The sequence below is a fragment of the Coffea arabica genome, chromosome 10c, assembly GCF_036785885.1.
Source record: "Coffea arabica cultivar ET-39 chromosome 10c, Coffea Arabica ET-39 HiFi, whole genome shotgun sequence".
NCBI lineage: Eukaryota > Viridiplantae > Streptophyta > Magnoliopsida > Gentianales > Rubiaceae > Coffea > Coffea arabica.
In genome coordinates this window covers 49,680,998-49,704,929 of record NC_092329.1, presented here as the reverse complement: position 1 = coordinate 49,704,929, position 23,932 = coordinate 49,680,998, and the positions used below count along the sequence as shown (strand labels likewise).

Genomic DNA, 23,932 nt, shown 5'->3' with positions numbered 1-23,932 from the left:
ACCTTGTATTTTGGAGAGTTATATTCTTTAGGGTACGACGACGGTTGCATTTTCGGCAAAGTACTAGCTTGGGTCGTGACAGACAAGGTTGAGGCAAATAAGGTAACTTGATTTATATTTAATTTTAAGATTCACTGACGAGCGTGGGGTATATATTTATATAACTATTAACCTCATTCCACAGTTAAGTTTTACATTTATAACATTCTAAATACCCCACACGCGATTTTTCGCAAATATACAAGCTGAGAGCGAGTATAGGATATTAAAAGTCAAATCTACAGGGAAGAATGGACAATTACCGGTACTACTAAAACTCCATTATTATTTAGACATTCAATGAATTAAAACAAATAAACTAAACTATAAATAAATAGATAAATGCAAATAAAAACTCATTGGGTAATGGAATCCCTACCTATTCATACTAGTGCAACTCTCTAACCAAATGAGTACCAAAATCTCGACTAAATTATGGCATAATTTTCTAAGATACGTGATACGCGATTTCGTTGGTATACCAACTATACTTATAATTAATCCATACCTACTTTCATGGTTATGAAATCAACTATGAGTTCATTAACTTCTAAGAAATTACATGGAATAAAATCACAAAAATCACAAAAGTGTATCTCTACTTTCGTGAGTGTACTCCCTCGGTTTAACACTTCCATGAATTAGTGTCAAATTTCAATTCTCATTGCAAATATAACACTTTTAAATGATCATAATTAATGACTAGTTAATCATGATTATAAGAGCAAAAGTGCAAAATAACTCAATCAACATAATAGCAATCAATTAGCCAAGAAATTAACACTAAACAATTATAGAAAGTTCAACCAAAATTCAAGGCATAAACTTTAGAAACGCATATTTAAACACAAATCCAAATTTATATAATAACTAAACATGAAATCAAATACAAGAGAGAAAGTAGTAGAAGAGATATCACCCTTGTCACATGAGATCAAACTCTCCTTTTTCCTCCTTAATCTTCATCCAAGTTTACAAGTATAAAAAAGATAAGCTACACTGACTATACTAATCTAACCTAACTAATGAACTAAGAAAATTCTAGTGAAAACTCCATTTTTGTGAAGTTTCTCTATCCTTCTAAAATTGTAAAAATGTTCTCCAAGACTTCTATTTATAGAGGAATCCAAAGTACAAATAAAATGTTAAAGTTAATGTGAAATGCTCCTTGAGATTTCCAAAAGATGCTTCTACAAGTCTCCACGCATTTGTTTTTATAGATGCAGCCAAAATTTTGAGTTTGGAATGGCTGAAAAAACTGTGTGAATGTAGAACAAATTGATGTACAAGTTGCAGAGCCGCAATTTGGGATCCAAGGGCAAGATCCGAGGTCAAATCGCTTCAAAATATCCCTCGGATCTCATTTTTCTCCTTTTTTATTTTCACTACACATTAGAATCCGAGACATGTAGCAAGGGGATCTGAGCTTAGATCCTCCTTTTGGATAAAGAATCTGGCTACTGAAGTTTATCCTAGGTTGGATCTTCAGGTTTCAGTACAAATCCGAATTTAGATTCTCTTCCCTTTTTTTTTGCCTTTTGAGTTTAATTGCATTTCATATTTGCACTTCATATTCTCTTGTAATCACTTCAAAACATCAAATATCACCCAAATATTTCTTCTCAAATTATTCAATTTGATGATTGAATCATTAAACCTACAAAAACATGAAGTTTTCACCATTAAAATTTATAGAAATGTAATTTTTATACTTTAACCATAAAAATGCAAAACTTCATTGGAATCCTAGCTAATTAGGTATAAACATAACTAAAACACACCAAAACTAAATAATAAAACACATTTAAAACACTCAAAACATGCACTTATCATCCACAACACCGATTGCTTGTATAAGAAACTTACCTAACTATTGATAATTTATAATAATTTATTTAGCTTTTTAATGAAATAGTTATTAAATGAAAACTTAAAATCTCAAAAAAGAACAGTTAAAAGAAAGCTGCTAATTGAATCCAATAAGTTTAGGTGAGGTGGTTTGGATGAGGTGACAAAGTTTGTGGGAGGAGAGTGTAAATGCAAGATTATATTAGTTATCTGCCAATGGTATAGTTGCAGCGACTTAATTTTGGGAAAATGACATTAGGGTGATAAGCTTTTATAATTAATTTGTGAAAATTATTTCGTCAATGTTCACGATTGATGTGAATTATTTCCCTTCCCCAAAAAAGAAAAACAAAGGGAAGTATATTTTCCAAATTATTATACATGATGAAACACAGTAGCGTGTAAATATGTTTCTTGGTACTGCTAGAATTTGTATTAGATGCGTCTTTGTGAGTCTAATTTTTTCAGAGTTCACTAAATATACACCTGTCAATCACTCTAGATATAGAAATTTAAACAAAATAACATCATGCATGTACTATTTAAGAATTATTACTATAAATTAAAACAAATTTCATCTTCCCTTTTCAATTATCTCGTTAAACATTTCAACTAAAAAATTGTTTATTCCATTCTTTTAGATTATATATGTAGTTTTGGATCTTCTCATGATTGGATTTGGCAAAAATTGGCCCTTTCAAATTATTTAGAGTGACAATTTGGATTTAAATTTATGTATGCGTTTGCAAATTCTCAAAGTTACAATATCTTTGATGCTATTATTCCTCTTTGATTAAAAAAAAAAGTGTATAATTTGATAAAACTGTCTCTCACATCAAATGATTTTGACAGAAACCAAACTAAAATGTATTTTCTAAAATGAAAAGATTAGTCATAACTATTTTTAAGTCCCAATCATTTATGAATGTATATTAAGGTTGGTGGTCTAGTACATGTAATTTATTGCATCCACGCCAATGATGCAGATAGCTCATAGCACACCTACAGTTTGAGGAGAAATTTTTAGCCAATAAAAACGATTTATATAAGATTGTGGATAATGCGGAGTTGATTTATTGGACTGATTAGTACATATACTTAGCAGCTAACAAGTGAATGCACATATTTATGTTTGTATTCTTGTAGTTTCTTGGAATAATTAGGCTCTGTTTGGATTGTATTTTTGTGAACTTTTTGTACAAAAATTACTATAATGATTTAATAAATGTGAGATAAAAAGGTGATTGAAAAAAAATCATGAAAAACATAGCCTTAATTTTTGTAATTTTCCAAACACACCCTTAATCTTTTTCAAAAAATTAACATCTGAAACCCTCCGAACCCTTATCAATTTCAGGTCATACACAATCCAAAGCCAAAAAAAAAAAAAAAAATTCCTATTTGACTCGTATCATTGGGCAAGATATGATGCATAACACCCTTTTTAGAACTTAAAAATCACACCAAAAAAAAATCTTAATCAATTATCTAGCTTTTCAGCCATTGAAGGAACCTGCCCTAGATGCTTTGAAAAACACATGGGGCGGAAACAGATCCATACAATCCTTATCACAAGTTTTTCTTTCTTTTCTTTTTTATGGGGAGGGGGGGGGGGGGGGGGAGGGTGTAAATGCTTCGTCTCAAATAACTTGTAGTACAACTTTGTAACAGTGACGATGTTAAAACTCACCTAGTTTGTAACAAAAATTGCACATCAGTTGCATCAGAGATATGATTAGTAACTGTTCCTGCCCTCGAGACACAGCCGACTGCATTGCATAATTTGCAGTCTGCTATTTGAAACAGTGAGAGTTTACACTAATCACTTGCGTTCTCTCCAGTGAGAGACAGAATTATAATTCTGCTTAGAATCTAAGGTAGAAAACTAACAAGTGAAACATGGTCTTTCCTTTCTTCTATGATGCTGCCTTGTGGTATTTGGAGTTTGCAGAGGAACACTGGTGTTTGACTAATGGTTTGAAGAATCAAATGTTGATCCTTAGACAGGATCTGAGATTTCTGAGGACGTATCTGTTATGCATGGAGTTGTTGAAGAAGGTTTCTCTTATCAGTTTTAGCAGATCAAAGCCGCTTATTTCCAGCATAGAAGCTGCCTCCTCCGAGGCAGCCCGGTGCCTTTACAATGCTCTTACAGGTGCGAGAACAATCCAGGACCTTGCCAGTGCGGTTTCTTTTATAGCAAATGAGGTCAAGTGTTTTGAGCCAAAACTACAGCAAGATTACACATTATTGTTGAATCAGCATTCATGGGATTCATCATCATCCAACTACTCATCATTGCATCCTGCACGCCTTACGGATTTGTGTGATTTTGTTATAAATAACTTAGATGATCTTCTTGAGTCGAAAAATCTGATCTTGTCATTGAAGAAACAAATGGAAGTTCTTGTAAAGAAGCTCAAGTTTCTTAAGAATCTCATATCTGATACTTCTTGGAGAGATGATGCAAGGCAGGTAATGGGATCTTTTATGCAGTATGTTCCGTCTGTGACCAAGGTAGCAGCATGTTTGTCCTATCTGTGTTGGGTTGGTGAAACGAATTATAGATACAAAGCACGTGAAGTGGAGATTAAGCTTTCTGATCTGCTACAGAAGTTTAAGACTGATACTGCAGAGCTCATTGAGATGCATGTTACGCTTCTCAGCGCTTCGGCAAAGGAAAAATCGGTTGATGGTAAAAGAGAAGCTCTGAATTTTGTCAATTTCCTCATGGAAAACTCAGTCAGCTTCATGAATGGCCAAAATGTTATCATCTTTGAAGAGATGGTTTTCCTGATGGAGTTTGTGATCAAGCCCCAAACTTATCCGATCACAAGAGATTATTACCAAATCTCAGCAGATATTAAAGCAACGGCCAAGGAGGTAGGATGTTTCGAGTACAATTTTCTTGTCAACAAAGCAACAGAGGACCAACTGAGGGATATGAATCGTATGTTTGCTAGCTTGCTGGAAAAGATGAAGCTGATCAAAGCAGAGATATTTCTGATACAGCTACAGGACTCTCAGGAAAGTTTCATTGCAACTTCGAAGGATAGAATGATAGGCCTTCACCAGAGTCTGGGATTCCTGAGATCGTTCCTCAGTGATCCACTTGAGAAGGAGGAGGAGGATATAAAGCAGATCAGTAAAGATGCAGCAACAATGGCTCGTGAGATTACGGCCCTCATTCACTTGATGCACGAAAAGAAGGTGACCAAAGAGACGGTAAGGGAAGTGAATCTTGAAATTTTTTTGCTGCTGGAAAAGATTAAGCTCATTGAGGGAGAGTTATATTTGATGAGGCTAAAAGACCAGAAGGCTGAATTCATAGCCCCTATTAATGATCAAATTATAACCCTTCATGAGGGGCTTAAATATTTTAGAGAATTTCTCATGGATCCCTCAAAAATGGAGGAAGATACGGAGGATGGAAAATTATTCTTGAAACATTTTGAAGCTGTGACTAAAGAGTCATCTTCCTTCATACTCTCATTTTGGTCCGATGAAAATGCAAATGAGGCAATTGATGAAGCCAACTTTCAGTTGCTCAAGTTACTCGACAAGATTAATCTTGTCAAGGCAGAGATCTTTTTAGCAGAACTACAAAGCCACGATGCTAGCTGGATGATCGATATGAAGGATCCGGTTCAAACTCTTCAAAAGGTTCAAGAGGGGGTAAGATTTCTCAGGATCGTTCTCTTGGAGTCTCCTAAGGAGTTCAAGGAATTTGGCGAACAGATCTGGATGAAACTCGAAGCTCTGGCCAAGGAAGCCACATGTCTAGTTTTCTTGCTCGGTGATAATTTAACGAAAGAAGACATGTCCAAGGAAATGAACCGTTCGCTTTCCGATTTGATAGATAAAATAGTGCTTTTGAAGGCTGAGATCGGGCAAATTTATCTCCAAATTCCGCAGCCATATCCCAAGACTGATGATCTTGGCTTTCTAAGCTCGTTCTTGGGAAATCTGAGGGAGCTACTTGACTGCAATGCTATTTCAATTGCTTCTGCAAAGCATCAGCTTGACATGGTAAATATGGACTTGGACTTCCTCATATCTTTCCTCATAAAAAGTGTAAAGCAACATCATGACCATGAGGAACTGAAAGTTCTTCGGACTAGAATTACAAAAATTGCATATGAACTAGAATATGCTGTTGACTCGTTTGTGGTTGGAGATGGCCCCCTATGCATTCGTATGCTATGGCTTTCTGCTGTCATAGAAGAGATTAAACTTTTAAAAGCAAACATGATTGAGATTTCTGACGAGAAAAGGTTTGACTCTGAAGCGGATAGAGGTGCCGAGACCTCCAGTGAGGCACAATCACAAGCTAGTAGCCCAACAGTTGATGAGGTTGTGATAGGTTTCGAAGATGCAGAAAGGGGGGTTGTCGATCGACTAACAAGAGGAACAATGGAAAGGGATATCATCCCAATTGTAGGCATGGCTGGGCTTGGCAAGACAACTCTGGCCAAGGAAGTGTTCAATAACCCTACTGTTACCAGCCACTTCTATGTTCGTGCATGGTGCTGCATCTCTCAAGTATATAACAAGAGACAGTTACTACTTGATATCTTGAGCCAAATCAGTGAGACCACTGACCAAATCCAGAAAAAGGATGCCGAAGATGTGGCCCTAGAATTGCGCAAAAGGCTAAAGAGGAGAAGATATCTCATCGTCATGGATGATTTGTGGGATATCGAAGCATGGAACGACTTGAGAGATTCATTTCCCAATGATAACAATGGAAGTAGAGTTTTGTTTACCAGCCGATTGGAAGATGTAGCTTTTAAAGCTAAGTCAGGTTGCAAACCTTACTTCCTTCATCTACTTTCTGGCATTCAAAGTTGGGAGTTATTGGAATTAAAGTTGTTTGGACAAGAAGGTTGCCCTCCATCGCTGCTGCAAGTCGGGATGGAAATTGCACGGAAGTGTGACGGACTACCTCTGTCAGTTGTTGTGATAGCGGGTTTGCTTGCAACAACAGAAAAGACACCTCTTAGTTGGGAACAAGTTTCGAGAAATTTGAGCTCTCACATTGTTACGGATCCACAAATGGGGTGCCTGCGTGTACTGGAGTTGAGTTACCTGCACTTGCCAGATTATTTGAAGAGATGCTTTCTTTACTTTGCAGCCTTTCCGGAGGACCATGAGATTCCAGTATCAAAGTTGTCAAGGCTATGGATTGCAGAAGGGTTTTTGCAAGAAACTGGTGTTAAGAGATTGGAGGATGCTGCAGAGGACTGCTTACTAGATTTGATACATAGAAGCCTAGTTATCGTGGCCAAAACAAGATCAGACGGTAGGGTGAGATCATGCCGCATTCATGATCTACTGCGGAAGCTATGCCAGAGAAAAGCTCAAGAGGAGAACTTTTTCCAGCTTGTCCACGGGTATGATGAACATTTCGCCACTACTCCTGATGGTAAAGTTTACAACCTTGCTGATTCTAGGTGCTCTTTTTCCACAAATCCTCTGAAATACAAACAACGTCGGCTGTGCATTTGTTCCGAAAGGGAGCATTTTACCATGTTGAGGCCTTGTGGTCCTCGTGTACATAGTCTACTATTTCTGGCCTATAATGATTGGTTCCCAAGGTGCCCTTATGACATTTCATTCATTTCTAAAAACTTTAAACTTCTAAGAGTGCTGGATTTGGAGAGCATCAACATGGGTAGTTCTTTTCCCACTGGACTGGAACTACTTGTTCAGTTGAGATACTTAGCTCTCAGAGGAGCTGTAAATTCTGTTCCGACATCAATAGCTAAGCTCAGGAAGTTAGAAACTTTTCTTCTGAAGGGACTATCTGGCGAAGTTGAAATTCCGGACGCATTTTGGGAAATGGAAAGCTTAAGGCATGTCCACATAAATGACCGTGCTGCATTCATTTTGGATGACAATAAGCTTGAAACCCGATGTGTATTGGGCAATCTGGATACCCTTTCTACACCAGTTCTTCGTCCTGGCAGAGCTACAGAGAAAATAATGAGAAGGCTACCTAAACTTCGGAAACTAAGATGCATTTTTATGGAGTCATGGAATTTTCCGGTGCTGGATGTTCTGACTTCCCTCGAGTCACTCAAGATATTTTATCATGGTAGAGTTGCTTATCCTTGTCAATTTAGCTTCCCTGCAAATCTCAAGAAGTTGACACTGTCAAAGTTTCGCCTACCATGGACTGAAATATCAACAATCGGGAGACTACCAAACCTTGAGAGCTTGAAATTACTGTTTAAAGCTTTTGAGGGACGGGTATGGGAAACAAGGGAAGGAGAATTCCAGAATCTCAAATACCTGAAATTGGACAAGCTGGACATTGCTCAGTGGGAAGCTTCCAATGATCACTTTCCCTCCCTTGAGCAGCTAGTCTTGCAAAGATGTACGCAGCTTGAGGAGGTGCCATTAAGTTTTGGGGAGATCCCCACATTACAGATAATTGAGGTGCATTGGTGTGCCGAAGCTGCTGCTGTTTCTGTCAAGAAAATCGAGGAAGAACAAAGGGACTCCGGAAATGAGGAGCTCAAGGTCCTTATTTCCGGACTGGAGATATAGAAGCCCTTTCTGTAGTTTCTTTCTCATGTCGACAGGTAACTTCATCATCTCAATCATAAACTTCACTAGTCTTGTTACTTTTTCTCTTTCTCGTGTAGCACCTCTAACAGATGAAATTGATAAGGTTGTGTCCTAATCGGGTTGGTTTCTTGAATTGAAACTTATGTCAAAATATGGTAATTTCAAATAGTTTTAACCGCATTCAAAAGAGTCATCTTCAATACAAGCAGCTATACATGGAAAAGGCAAAAGAATAGTTCGCTCTGTGCACTGTGCTGATTCAGAGTTCGAATCTTGAGTTTGTCAGTTGGGAGATGGCAAAAGTGTGTATAGGAGTAGGGGGTAAATATATATATATATGGAAAATATTTATTCCCTAATTTTAAGGATTTCAAAATTCATGACGGGGTGTGAGGACTATAGGACTACTGATTCTTCGAACATCAGGGATTGTTGTGATGAAGAAGAAAGTGCATAGGCTTTGGAACACTTAAGAACTCCAACCAATAGTCTCGGAGAATGCTAAAAAAATTTTTTCTTTTTTATGCATTGAAATTGATTACTAAAGCCAAAAATTTTAGATTTTCATCTAATAATGATCCTTTTTGAAAAATCCTATTAGTCATCTTTATGCAAAATATGCTCTATAAGTTTGTTTTGCTTGGCAAAATTTATGTATGTTATGTTATTGATAAACTAATTAATTTCTTTTTGTTGATGACAAAAGAAATAAAAAGATGGTGCTATAGAGGATAACTATGGAAAAACAAATTTGTGATAACAGGTCGAACTGCAAATCAATCATGGTACTAGTTCAATTCACTGGTCAATCTAAAAGATCAATTGAACTAGTCAAATCCAATCAAGAATGGACTGAACCAATCAAAAACCGGTAAAAATCATATCTTTAAACCAGTTCATACTATTTTTTTTAATTTTAAAGTCATCTAATTTACATAATAAATAAAACAATAAAAAGGTATTTGAACCGAGTTGAATAGTAATCCAGAAGCTCATCTGATTCATTTAATGGTCCGAGTTTAAAAACAATGGTAATATGTTGATCTATTAACACAAATTCTGAGATAAAATTAACCGCTCATGAAATGAATTCCAAAAAAGGAAAGCAGAAAGAATACATTTCTTGAAACATTTAATGCCCACTGTGTTGAAATTTAGTTGAATCTGAATTTACCATTCGTGAATAATTTTCACTTCAATTTAATCGACGTTAATGCTGTGCTTTCTGATTTGTGACAGGCTGACAGCAATGGAGAAAATTTTTAGCTGAAGGCAGGTTCCAGATTAGACTATTTTCCCTCTGCTTTTCTTGGCTGCATTTCCGACGTTACTTTATTCTTCCGCTGCTTATCGTTACCGTCTTTCCTCCTGAAGATGATCAAGAAGAAATGGCACTCTCAAAGTTCCTATCCTGCTTGGATCAGATTTCCAGGGTTCTATGTTGCACGTTTGTTGAGGTTTTTAATTTCAAAGTTTCGCATATTAATTTGAACTTGCAGACTCTATGCTTCACGATTGAATTTGATTTGCTGTATCATTTCTCTTTTTCCCCAAAATGACTTTTTGTTTTTTGGGTTTTGTTAGCATGTAAGGAAATTTGTGGCCTGTCAGAAAGAAAGGCGCAATTACAACGATACAAATGCCAGCAGACCATTTTCATTTTCTCTATGTTTTCTCCTTTTGCTAAGTGGACCGAAACTATGTACCCTTTCATGAATGCAAATGAGCAGGATCATAACACAGGGATGAGAAAGGGGTGGGGCGTCAAGCACCCAACGATGCACAAGACTCTTATATTAAGGCACAATCGATAGCATCATGGTAGAAATCCATTGCAGGCATGACTCACATGATTGCCTTACAAGAAGAACACTGTATAAGCATATTTTCATGGGCTAAACAACCTTTCTGCGCCTACTAGTGCTGATTTTGCTGCATAAAACTTCTACCAAAGCTTCCAAGTTCCTGGGAAATAGGCATGCAGCTACACAAGAAAGCTACAGAAGAAACAGGTGAATTAAACTAACAAGTTTCTTCCACTTGGTGAATGCGAAGTGACGAGCCGACTTGTCACCGCTGGCAATACATTGAAGCTAACAAGTATGATCATCCTTAGAGCAGCAGCTCTTTGGGGTTTGCAATGCGTCCTAGATAAGGTCACGGGTAGCTGCTGGCCGTGTACGGAAATGTTCACGATTATGGATCATACTCTGAACAGTTCCAATTGGCAGCACGACATTCATTGGAAAGCAACGCCCAGAACTTTCTTAATCACAATACTAGTTGGCTAGAACCAATTTGACACACTGAAATCTCTCAGCTTACTCAGGTGTCTTTCCATGTCTTGCCTAGTTTTGCTCCATTCTTCCTTCTCTATCACATCTGTTGGAGTATCTCTTTCATTCTAGGACAAACAAGATATGTAAGTCTAGCAGCTGAAGTAAAAGCCACCATAAATAAGTATAAATCCGAGATAAAAAGAACAGTTACCGGAGGAATTATTCTGAAGGAATTTCCATTGTCACGTATAACAAGCAGATCATTCCTCCTGTCCCTGTTTTTCCCGTCTGGTACAGTCACCTAGTCCGGAGGAAAAAACCATATTATGTTGATTTGTCAAGCCTATATGTCAGGACAAAGCACCTATTGTACCGGACATCCCTTTTTTACCAGTACAATAGTATAAGCTTTAGTGTAAAAATTTGTCTTCATACTCCAGCCTAAGAAGCACAGAATTTCGATGAAGGCATTCTGAGAAGGTAAACTCAAAAGCAAGACTTAAACCATTAGTTCAAAGCCCATACGATTCCTTACCACAACTTTAGCTCTTGTTATTGATTTTGTCTTTGAATCAATTACATAAATCTCCTCAAAATCAAGCATGAAATCAGGATCACCAGATCTGCGGTTTCTATAATGCTTCGTCAGGAAAATCTGCAATAAAACACAATCATGCTATTCAGGAAGGAAGATATTTTAATCATGGCTCAACCTTGTCACAGCATAAAAGGAACACCAGACTTGTTTAAATAGGTTGTAAAATACAAAATAATAGGAAAACAAAAAAAGGGGTAGTTTTGATGATTTTGTATTCAAAATTGCTCAAACAACCCTTCAGAGTTGACAGGGAATAACATTTACTTAACTGCACAATAAACCAAAAGAATTGGTCAAATATAGGAAATAGAAAGACAGATTTATTTAACCAACAATTCCATAGACAAAAACAAATTGAGAGAGACAAGTGCATATCTTTCACTAAAAATTCTAAAGGAGATAATACATTGAAGCGAAACAAGCAAAGCAAAATGGTGGCTTATTAAGGAAACAACAATATGACGTAGATGTTTATATCAATAAATCAGATAATATTTTTAGCGTACCAGCAGGTAGAAATCCGCAAATAACATTTCAACCAATTTAGGTTAGGCACACTCTAGGATATCTTTACAAGTCAAGTTTCGTGGTGAAGGATCAAGAAACAGAAGCAAAGATAAACAAAGGAGAATATGGAACAGCTTATTTGGAAATCCTATTGATCCCCATATCAAATTTGAGTTTGAGGATGATTTTTCCAACTTGATGAGAATTGACACGGGATGACTTTTAGTTGAAAACGAAATTACTGTGTACACAGACTAAAGCAACACTTTAGGTCCAGGCTAGGATACTGCAGTACCTCCACATTTCTGGACTTCGAATTACAACTTCCTTCCCTAGTTTGCTCAGAAATGTTGGCTTAAATATATTAATGAGAGCTTCCAACAGAGTAGAATTTTAGGAGCAAGAACTTCACATGTATTCCTAGTTATGGCACTACCAAGTTCTTTGCATTTTACGAGAACTCGACACATCATGAGCTCTTTCTTTCCAACAACTTTGGCTTACCCTTCATGAGCTACAATTGAAGGTCTAATGGCCTCAAAACCTAGAACTGAGCTACAAAACTATACACCTAGTACCACATTTGTTGATCATCAACTGACATCAACAACGATAGAAAGTATCCTCTAAAAAGGGGAATAACAATTGATAAGCACAGAAAAATACTACAGAAATAAGCAATTTTTACATAAATGTTCTCTGCCACTCTTAAACAATTTGGGCCTCGCACAAACTCAAATATACTGACATCAACAACGATAGAAAGTATCCTCTAAAAAGGGCAATAACAATTGATAAGCACAGAAAAATACTACAGAAATAAGCAATATTTACATAAATGTTCTCTGCCACTCTTAAACAATTTGGGCCTCGCACAAACTCAAATACTACTCACTGCCTAACAAAATGGAAATATCGAACTATACAAAATTCAAATTTTTGATAAAGTTTGGAAGCAAAGCTGCATCAAAATCTACAGGAAAAGCTGCATAATGCAAACTGTATCCCACACATACCTTCAAGACCTCCCTCTCGGATTTATACATGGGATCTCTGGGTGCATCAATAGGTGGCTCTGTTACATTGTAGCATCCATAATCAGTCTGTGCACATCGAATGTACTACAAAACAAAGAGAAACCATTGAAGTGAGCAAATCAATCAAATTTTGGCATGGCTATACAAAAGTAACTAATATGATCATATTCTACATTAAAAGCTGAAGATCCTCAAATCTATCATTACCATATTGTACCAAAGGTGGAATAAGCATACAACCTATAGTACATTGTCTACGTACACATAAAAGATCCTGAAAACCATTGCATACCTTTTGAGGCATTGGAGCAAGAACCTTTGGGATCGCATATACATCTGTGTCAGGAGGCGTGACATACATCTGCACATTGCAAAATGAAACCTCATACATCCTTTAACCATACTCATTAGTCAAGAAAGAAATCTACAATCTTTACTGCAAAGCGTACAACACTTTGGAAAAATGATTTTCGTCCCTTATTTTTTTAGCACTAAGAAGCTCACACTGAAACTAACAACGCCCATGGGCAATATCAACAAAGAAATCACATAATACAACTGTTACAGAATAATGTACAACAGAATCTACATCACAACGTGCTAAAACTTTTACAACATACTATGCAATATTTAAGCCAGAAGGTACCTTACTACTATTCAGCCCAAAAAAAATTCACAGGGTACAACTTTGCAGCATAATGTACAACACAATGTAGCCAAAAGGTACCACTACCCTAGAAGAGTGAACAATGCTGAAAGAGAAAACTCTCCTACCTCCCGGAAGTCGTAAACGTCGTCGTCGAGGTCAGGAGGTTTCCGAATAAAGAAATCACAGTCGAGCAAACAAATTTTATGAAACTCCTCTTCATTAATCCTATATTCCACAATCTTCTCGGAATCCCAACCCTGAGTAGAAATAAAGCTCTTGCTCTGAACTATCAGAATGTCATCCTCTCCTCCGGCCGCGGCTGCGGAAATGGCGGTGGTGGTGTCGTAGTCAACGTCGAAGTCTTTCTTGTTGTCTACTTCCTCGGCTTCTTCGTCGTCCATGTCGTAGTCGTCGGGGCTGCCGCTGTCCCCGTCTCCGTCGTCGGCCCAGACCCGAAAGTCTCGTCTGCTGGAGATTATGGGCTTTGTAATTGGCAGGTGAATAGTGGGGGACTTAACTGAGGTGGTGATTGGGGGTAGTGACGGTTTAGGAGAGAAAATGGGGAGCAGTGGCCGTGGCGGTGGTGCGAGGAGGAGTTGCGTGGTGATCATGGTGGTTTTGGGAGAGGGAAAGGGAATGATTTTTGTTTGGGATATTTGTGTCAATTGTGTGCTGTCTCAGAGGGGATAATGTTTCATTTTGGGCGGGATTGGATGCTGCTGACGCAATAACTAAAGTTAGGGAATTTCGCCAATTTGGTTTCCAAACATTTTCATTAAAATTAATTTTGTCCTTGATAAATTATTTTAACCAATTTAGTTGGTGAAGAAGTTTCTTACATCCAACGTAGGATTTTTCACTGATGTGGACCTACAGGGGCATAATCATCACACTAGTCTAATCTTTTGCAATTAATCAACGAACACCTCACCCATGGGATTAATCTAAAAAAAATAGAATGTAATTGGGAGAAATTGGGGGACGAACTAGGGTTTCGATAAAATCACAATGGAGGCTAGAATCGAATCGAGAACATCGCAAGTTCTGCAGTGGACATTGGCGATGGTGACAAGGATGGCAAAAATCAATCAAAGTCATCAACAAGATCAAGTAAGCCGTAATTTCAAATCTAACTCTCTCTACCCGTATGTATTAGTTGGTCGATTTTAGTGCCACTAGTGTGTTGAATTGGTGAAATAATATATAATGGAAGGATTTGAGGGAGGGGGTTTAATTTTCCAGTATCGTATAGTTGTGGTGGGGCATGAACGGATTCGGAAATGGTGAAATTTTTTGTTAAATTACATATAGATTTCCACATGGAAAAGAAAGTATTTACTTTGGTTATGGTATACTTCTGAAATTTTACTTTGTTTGCTTATGATTTGTGATGGTGAAATTTTGATAATTATTAAATAAAATTGTATGTTTGTGACTGTGTCGGCGAAATTTGGTATTTTTTAATATGTTTTTAAAGTAACTTTTGTTTGTTTTGTGAGCTGTGATGCGGTCCCTTTGCCTTTAAATTATAGTGTGTCGTAACTTTCATGTTCATGAAAAGTTACACATAGTTGGGACCAAGGTTCTTTATTTCTAAAGAATGAAGGAATTTTTGTGTTTTGTTTTTTGTTGGAAATAAAAAAGCAAGTTAACATGTGGACTATTTTACTTTGACAGTGCATTATGGCGGTGTATATATTAAAGATCCATAAGAGACATATGTAGGGGGTTGCATAGAAACATTTGAAGGAGTTAATCCAATGAGAGTTAGTACATCAATTTTGCATGACTTCTGCACTCTTGTGGGCTGTTCGAATGATTCAAAGATGATGTATAGAATCCCCTGTGAAACTAATGTGCTCAAGCTTTGGCTAATAGATGGTGAGGATCCTGTTTGCATTGGTAAAAAATATGCAGAAACTGATGTGTATGGTGTCCATGAATTCCACATAAGAGATATTAATAGCAACACTGGTCCAAGCGCAGTAATTGCTGAGAAGATTCAACAAGAAGAAGATGGTTTACATGTGGATATAACCTTTGATGATGTTGAACTAGTTGACCTCAAAAACATACCAATTTATGTGGAGTAAATGATGGAGCATGTAAAGTCCAAAAATGGAAAAACAGAGGCTGCTGAACACAGAGGAAATGATGATAAATGTAATCGAGCCGAGTCGAGCTCGAGTATCACTATACTCGAGCTCGACTCGACTCATACACACAGAAACTCGAGCTCGACTCGAGCTCGATCGAGCCCGAAAATCGATACTCGAAGATCGACTCGAAGAATTTCCTTAGGCTCGAGACTCGACTCGATAAGGCTCGATCTTTAATCGAGCCTTATCAAGTCGAGTCTTATCAAGCTTTTTGACTCGATTTGACGAAAATGCAACAAAGCAGGGACCTAATTAAGGGACTTGTGATGGTGTTGGAGGCAAATATGAAGCTCAGGAAAAGACAGGACCAAATCACTAAACAAAAAGAAAACGGAGGGACTGAAATTGCAATTTTGGACAAGTGATCATCTTCTCCAACGAGCAAATATCAATTACCATTCAGCAACCAGAAATCTGGCTTCAATTTCTAACCATTCCAACAAACAATGAGACTCACAACACTCCCTCTCATAACATCAATTCGAATTCACTCGACCGGAAGCATAAGGAGCAGAAAAATGTAAGACATCAACACACCAAAAATTCTTAGATGCGAGGAAGTGAACTGGCCGACTTGGCCAGTATTTTTCATGTGCAAAAATGCAGACCAATCACCCTTCAACTAAAACTTTCAATCAAGCATTTTGTCGAACAGTAAATGGGCATTAAAATTTTGCCGGATTCTCACTCAAATTAAAGCAATAACTAGCCCAAAAATGATCAGAAACCAAGACATTCAGCTCAATCAACGTATGCGGCATGTATATTCAAAAGCATGAGGCCAATCTTTCTAACGGGTAAAAGGTGGAATTTTTCACCAAGGCCTTAACTTTTAAAGGCTGCACAACTGGAGAGAGCTTCTTGTGTATAAAATACAAAGCTTATGTTATATCACACCTAATCTAAACTACTACAACAGTTAGAGTTTGCAATTGGAAGCTCAGATTTCGTCCCCTTATCAATTCAGGATAACAAGTTTCCTAGTCGATCTTGGCCCATTTTAATGCCAGAGACACAGAGCCAAAAACAGAGGAGCACTTACCTAAGTGAGCCAGAGATGAGCAGTGATGAACCAGCGATGAACTAGTGAGATCTTGGTGCTTCGTCTTCGACACTCGGCAGCGATGAACCAGCACGGCAGGACACAGCCGACAGGAGACGTACAGCGCGGCGGACTGGCGGAGGCAGGAGAGGCAGAGAGCAGCTTCGATTTGGGACTTGGGACTTGTTAAGGCGATGGCGATGGCGATGGAGTCTCACAGATGCGGCGAGCAACGGCGTCGGCGACGAACGGAGTGAGGGTGTAGATTGGTAAAGTGAATTTTTTTGCTAGGCTTCGAACAGAGAAGAAAGTCGCACAGTCGGCACAGAGAAGGAAGAAAGTCTTTTCTTCCTTTTTTTTTTTAGACATTTTTTCTTTTTAGTGTTTTTTACAATTATGTTATTACTTTTTTGCCATTATAGGATTTTATTATAAAGAAGGTAATATTGTAAATTTCATATAACTTATATCCATAATAGTCATTTTATAATTATAATAAATATATATTATTTAAATTATAAATATTTTATTTAATTAACTCTGGCTCGTCGAGCTACTCGACGAGCCACGAGCTCGGAAAATGGAGCTTGATACTCGACTTGATTTGGAGTCGAGTTACTCGAAACTCGACTCGAACTCGGTCAACCCGAGTTCGAGTCGAGTTGTTGATCGAACTACTCGCGAGCTACTCGGCTCACCAACAACTCTAATGATAATGGGTCTGTTTGGCACCCTAGTTTTTTACCAAGTTTTTTAGCTACTAGTTTTTTAACAACTTTTGCTACAGGAACCCCCAAAAAACTTTTCAAAGTTTTTTACCTACACACTTCAAAAATCTAGGGCCTGTTTGGAACCTGAGTTTTTTGGGAGTTTGTCTAAAACTTTACTGTAGTGCACTGTAGAAGTTTTTGAAAAAATTTTGTAGAAGTGTTTGTAAGGTGAAAAACTTTTTTGTAGAAGTTTTTGAAATGTTACTGTAGACGTTTTTTGGATTATTTTTAGAGGTATTTTTAAAACATATTTTTGAGTATTTTATAATTTATAATTTTTATACTTTTATATTCTTAAACATTTATGCATTTATAAATATTTAGAAATAAATATAAATGTATAAATGTATAATTAATATAAATGGATAAATTATAAATGAATATTATATAAATGTATAAATTATAATTTATAAATGTATATGATGATTATGTATAAATGTATTAATATAATTAATATAAATGTATAAATGTATTAATATTATGTATAAATGTATAATTAATATTGTTTATAATTTATAATTTTTATTGTTTAAATATTTATATGCATTTATAAATATTTATAAATAAATATATTTATATATTTATATAAAAATATATAAATGTATTATATTATATATAACACATAATATACATATATTTATAAATGTATAAATGTATAATTAATATAAATGTATATATTATAAATGAATATTATATAAATGTATAAATTATAATTTATAAATGTATATGATGATTATGTATAACTGTATTAATATAATTAATATAAATGTATAAATGTATTAATATTATGTATAAATGTATAATTAATATTGTTTATAAGTTATAATTTTTATTGTTTAAATATTTATATATATTTATGCATTTATAATACATTTATAAATAAATATATTTATATAGTTATATAAAAATATATAAATGTATTATATTATATATAATACATAATATAAATATATTTACAAATGTAATAATTGTATATTATTATAAATGAATATTATATAAATATATAAATTAATATGTTATAAATGTATAAATATATAATATTATGTATAAATGTATTAATATAATTAATATAAATGTATAAATATATTAGTATTATGTATAAATGTATAATTAATATTGTGTGTTAATATTATGTATAAATGTATTATGTTATACATAATACATAATATAATTGTATATAAATATACATAAATATATATACATAAATGTGTAATATATATAATATGTATTATATATATTAAATATATAATATATAATATTTATATAAATGTATAATTACATATTTATATTAATATTAATTTATATGGTATATAATATTTATATAAATGTATAAAAATATATTTTAAATAAAATAAAATATTTATAATATGTTTAAATATATATATAAATATATAATATTATAAATATATAATATATATAATAAATTTTTGAGGGTGAGGGACTCAAAAATTCAAAAAAAAATTTTGAGGTTGCCGGCGGCGCCGGAATAGGTGATCGGCTCTAGGAGAGGTGGTGGAGGCGGTGTCTGGTGTGGTGGGTTGGGTGAGGGAGGAAGAAAATTTTTTGAGAAATTTTTTGTGTATAATTTTTGAAGTGTGTAGGTAAAAAACTTTGAAAAGTTTTTTGAGCTTCCTGTAGCAAAAGTTGTTAAAAAACTAGTAGCTAAAAAACTTGGTAAAAAACTAGAGTGCCAAACAAGCCCCTATACACAAAAAATTTCTCAAAAACTTTTCTTCCTCCCTCACCCAACCCACCACATTAGACACCGCCTCCACCACCTCTCCCGGCGCCGGTAACCTCAAAAATTTTTTTTGAATTTTTGAGTCCTTCACCCTAAAATATTTATTATATATATTATATATTTATTTAAACATATTATAAATATTTTATTTTATTTAAAATATATTTATATAAATATTATATACCATATAAATTAATATTAATATAAATATGTAATTATAAATTTATATATATTATATATTATATATTTAATATATATAATACATATTATATATATTGCACATTTATGTATATATATTTATGTATATTTATATACAATTATATTATGTATTATGTATAACATAATACATTTATACATAATATTAACACACAATATTAATTATATATTTATACATAATACTAATATATTTATACATTTATATTAATACATTTATACATAATATTAACACACAATATTAATTATACATTTATACATAATACTAATACATTTATACATTTATATTAATTATATTAATACATTTATATATATTTATATATTTATAATATATTAATTTATATATTTATATAATATTCATTTATAATAATACACAATTATTACATTTGTAAATATATTTGTATTATGTATTATATATAATATAATACATTTATATATTTTTATATAACTATATAAATATATTTATTTATAAATGTATTATAAATGCATAAATATATATAAATATTTAAACAATAAAAATTATAAATTATAAACAATATTAATTATACATTTATACATAATATTAATACATTAATACATTTATATTAATTATATTACAGTTATACATAATCATCATATATATTTATAAATTATAATTTATACATTTATATAATATTCATTTATAATATATACATTTATATTAATTATACATTTATACATTTATAAATATATGTATATTATGTATTATATATAATATAATAAATTTATATATTTTTATATAAATATATTTATTTATAAATATTTATAAATGTATTATAAATGCATAAATGCATATAAATATTTAAACAATATAAATTATAAATTATAAACAATATTAATTATACATTTATACATAATATTAATACATTTATATATTTATATTAATTATATTAATACATTTTTACATAATCATCATATACATTTATAAATTATAATTTATACATTTATATAATATTCATTTATAATTTATACATTTATATTAATTATACATTTATAAATATATGTATATTACGTATTATATATAATATAATACATTTATATATTTTTATATAAATATATAAATATATTTATTTCTAAATATTTATAAATATTTATAAATGTATTGTAAATGCATAAATGTTTAAAAATATAAAAATTATAAATTATAAAATACTCAAAAATGTGTTTTAAAAATACCTCTAAAAATAATCCAAAAAACGTCTACAGTAACATTTCAAAAACTTCTACACAAAAATTTTTCACCTTACAAAAATTTCTACAAAATTTTTTCAAAAACTTCTACAGTGCACTACAGTAAAGTTTTAGACAAACTCCCAAAAAACTCAGGTTCCAAACAGGCCCAATGATGCTGCCCATTCGGATTCATCCCTTGGTGAAAACATCCACCACAGTGATTACGATTTTAGTCATGATGATGAAGATATGATATTCTATAGTGGCATTGCTCCTCCTGAGCAAGAGTTAGGGGGTTGAATTGGAAGATTCAACCTAGTGGTAGAGGGAAAAATAGGGGCAAGAAGGGTAAAAACCATAAAATTCCAACACCTGTAGCTAAGAAGAAAAAACCTAGGGCCAAACCTACTAGTTTTAAGGACCTGCACTTGGATGAAGGAGATCATATTCCGATCCATGAAGAATTTGAATCACTTGGCTTAGATGAGTTGAACAGTGACCACTCTTCCTCAAATGAAGACAGTAGAAAGAAAAGGAAGCCTAAGAAGCCTAGTCTAGTAAGGTTCAGGCCTGAAGTTAACATGGAAGATCCTAAATTCCATGTTGGACAAGTCTTTGATGATAAAAAGTTGTTCAATTTAGCAATGGACAACTACATAGTCAAGTGGGGCAAAGATATTTAGTAGGAAAAATAAGATGCCACATGGATGAGAGTTAAATGCAAGGCAGAAGTTTGTGAATGGATGCTGTTTAAGATTGAATCAAGTGATGACTACCTTGCGATGAAAACTGTGGGACCTGAGCACTTATGGCCGGACATTTTACCACGAAAGAGCCACTTCAGATTTTCTAACTAGAAAGTATGCAAAATTTTTAATGTTGAATAAGAAAGTGACTGTTAAGGAATTTAAGGAGAAGGTGCATTTGGAACTTAGTGTACACATCACCGTACTACAGGTCTACAAGATATTCATGAAAGCAAAGAATTTAGGGAATGAAGTTTTCTTAATATAGATCTTGCAATTGTAATTATAGTGTACTGATCTTGTAGGGGAAGCATAGAGAATGAACCGGGTCACTGTTTTGTAAAAGTCTGCCTATGTTACCTTGGCTTGTATTTGTTGGCTAGACATGAACTAAAAGCTTGGCATTGATCTCTTTGGACGACTAGAACATGTTGGTTATATGAAAACTTCCTATTGTCTTTTTTTGGCTAGACATTTGTCGAGTGTTACTTGGTTTAGTTATGTTAACGGAATATCAAATTTTAAGGTGAAATTCTGTCAAATATTTTTTAGACACCAAGTTGCCATAGCCTTTGCATATATCCAGATTTCTCAATTTGTCAAACCATTGCATATATTACTTAGACAATTGCTACATCAAATGGTTTACAATGCCTTACAACCACACTATAACCAAAAAAATTAAGGCCAATCACAGCAACTTTGCAAGTTTCGTGGACAAAAGGCTAAATCTAACTACATAGCCTTCCCTAATTCATCTAAACTAACATTTGGAGCCCTAAGTCCAAGACAGCATGTCCTCTTTTGTCGTTGCCAACAAGCACAGTAGTTAACAAACAACCACAACAAATGACAACAAAACTATCAATTTGCTCTTATCTTTTAGCTTTTGAATTTCAGCCTTCATCATCTTGTTCTCTTCTTCCAACCTTGCAAGTTCAATTTTTTATGAATTGGTTCTCTTGTTTGGCTTTCCTTGGTTCCTTCAAGAATTTTGCCGTCATATTTTTCGTCATCTTCGACATTGGTGGATCAAACCACAAAAAGCACTTGCAAGCCTTCGGCGGTTGTAATCAATATTAATACCCCTATTAGATGTAGAAATTAGATTGCTTATTATTGCAAATGGAACTAAATTAGAAATTACTACTAAATACCCATATCCAATTATATTGCCAAAAAAACTCCCCTCACATTTATTGACAAAATAAAAAAATACCCCATAATTCTTGCAACCATGGAATCTTCTTCCAAGATTCGACAATGTCCATGTAGTAGCGATTTGACACGATTCATTACAATCACAAAACGCAACCTCATCTCCATTGTAGTGATCTACCTTCCCTCTCTTCACCTCTGATAATTTTCCACTTTCTTCATTCTCATGATTTGATTATTGGCAGCTGCTCGAACTTGATGCATCATTGAGGTAGTTTCTTCGCGGATGCATCTTATTGGAGCTTCTTCACAAAGAGAATTGAGAAATTGTGAGGAGCCCCAATGTCTTCAAAAACTAGATGCTTACCCCTTTATTTTAATGATCTTACTAATCTGTTTCGCTGATTAATTGCAAAAGATTAGGCTAGTGTGATGATTATGCCCCAATAGGTCCATGTGGATTGAGTAAAATGTAGTGAAAAGTCCTACATTGGATGTAAGAAACTTATTCAAGGACTAAATTGGTTAAAACAATTTATCAAGAACGAAATTAGTTTTAGTCAAAATATTCAGAGACTAGATTGGCAAAATTCCCCTCAAGCTACAACTGACCCAATATTTGCCCTTGAACACATTTTTACGTTTTCGTAAACACATTTTTCAATCTTTTTTTTTTTACCTTATATACGTCAAATCACTATATTATATTTTTTTAAATAAAAATTCCATAAAATAGCAATCCAAACAGAGGGCCGTTTGAGGGTTGCAATGGTTCTGATAAAAAAGTATTTCAAATGAGGTTTGCAATATAAATAGCCAACAAATGTAGATTAAAAGAAAAAATAACTGAAATTTGTTCAAACGAAGAAGAAATTAAAAATAAACTAATAAATTTGTTAATAAATGAAAAGGATAAAAGTTCAGAAGAAGACTATTATGATGATATTACTAGTTCAGATAGTGAAGGAGATTGTAATTGTAATCCAAAATATATAAATGTTATAACTAAAAAAGAAGACAAAGAATTCCTATTAGATATAATAGAAAAAATTGACGATCCAATAGCTAAAAAAGAATATTTGGAAAGATTAAAAAGCTTAATTATCTTCTTGAATAATTAAATGGGAAATATTTTAGTATTCAAGCATGAATACTTGCTAGACTTGAATAATTGCTAGACTTGAATAATATTTATATACAAGCATGAAGTCAGTATGGACTTTGATTGCAATAAGCATAAAGATTAGGACTTACAAATAACTTTGAGTTGCTAACGAAAGCTTTGTAGAATATAAGTCTTCAACCTTGACTTTATATTTGACAATTGTGTACAAGAGTTTGAAAAGAGGGATTGAAAGTAGTTGGGAGTAGGTAAGAGTGAT

The 23,932-nt window shown here is 33.9% G+C and overlaps 2 protein-coding genes across 2 annotated transcripts; one reads left to right on the top strand and one right to left on the bottom strand.

The window, feature by feature from the left end:
- The first annotated feature begins 3,652 nt into the window (after positions 1-3,652).
- On the top strand, positions 3,653-10,016 carry LOC113715129 (putative late blight resistance protein homolog R1B-23). Its single transcript, XM_027239326.2, has 2 exons — positions 3,653-8,474; positions 9,700-10,016. Exon 1 carries the CDS (start codon positions 3,787-3,789, stop codon positions 8,437-8,439), a length of 4,653 nt encoding a protein of 1,550 aa, XP_027095127.1. The 5' UTR covers positions 3,653-3,786; the 3' UTR covers positions 8,440-8,474; positions 9,700-10,016.
- Positions 10,017-10,206: 190 nt separating this feature from the next.
- LOC113715130 (PLASTID TRANSCRIPTIONALLY ACTIVE protein 6, chloroplastic) lies at positions 10,207-17,037 on the bottom strand. The gene is made up of 7 exons (XM_027239327.2): positions 16,732-17,037; positions 13,656-14,246; positions 13,174-13,242; positions 12,861-12,965; positions 11,275-11,394; positions 10,951-11,040; positions 10,207-10,864 (listed from the first exon to the last, which is right to left on the bottom strand). The coding sequence occupies exons 2-7, from the start codon at positions 14,139-14,141 to the stop codon at positions 10,748-10,750; spliced, it is 987 nt and encodes a 328-aa protein (XP_027095128.1). The 5' UTR covers positions 14,142-14,246; positions 16,732-17,037; the 3' UTR covers positions 10,207-10,747.
- Positions 17,038-23,932: the final 6,895 nt, after the last annotated feature.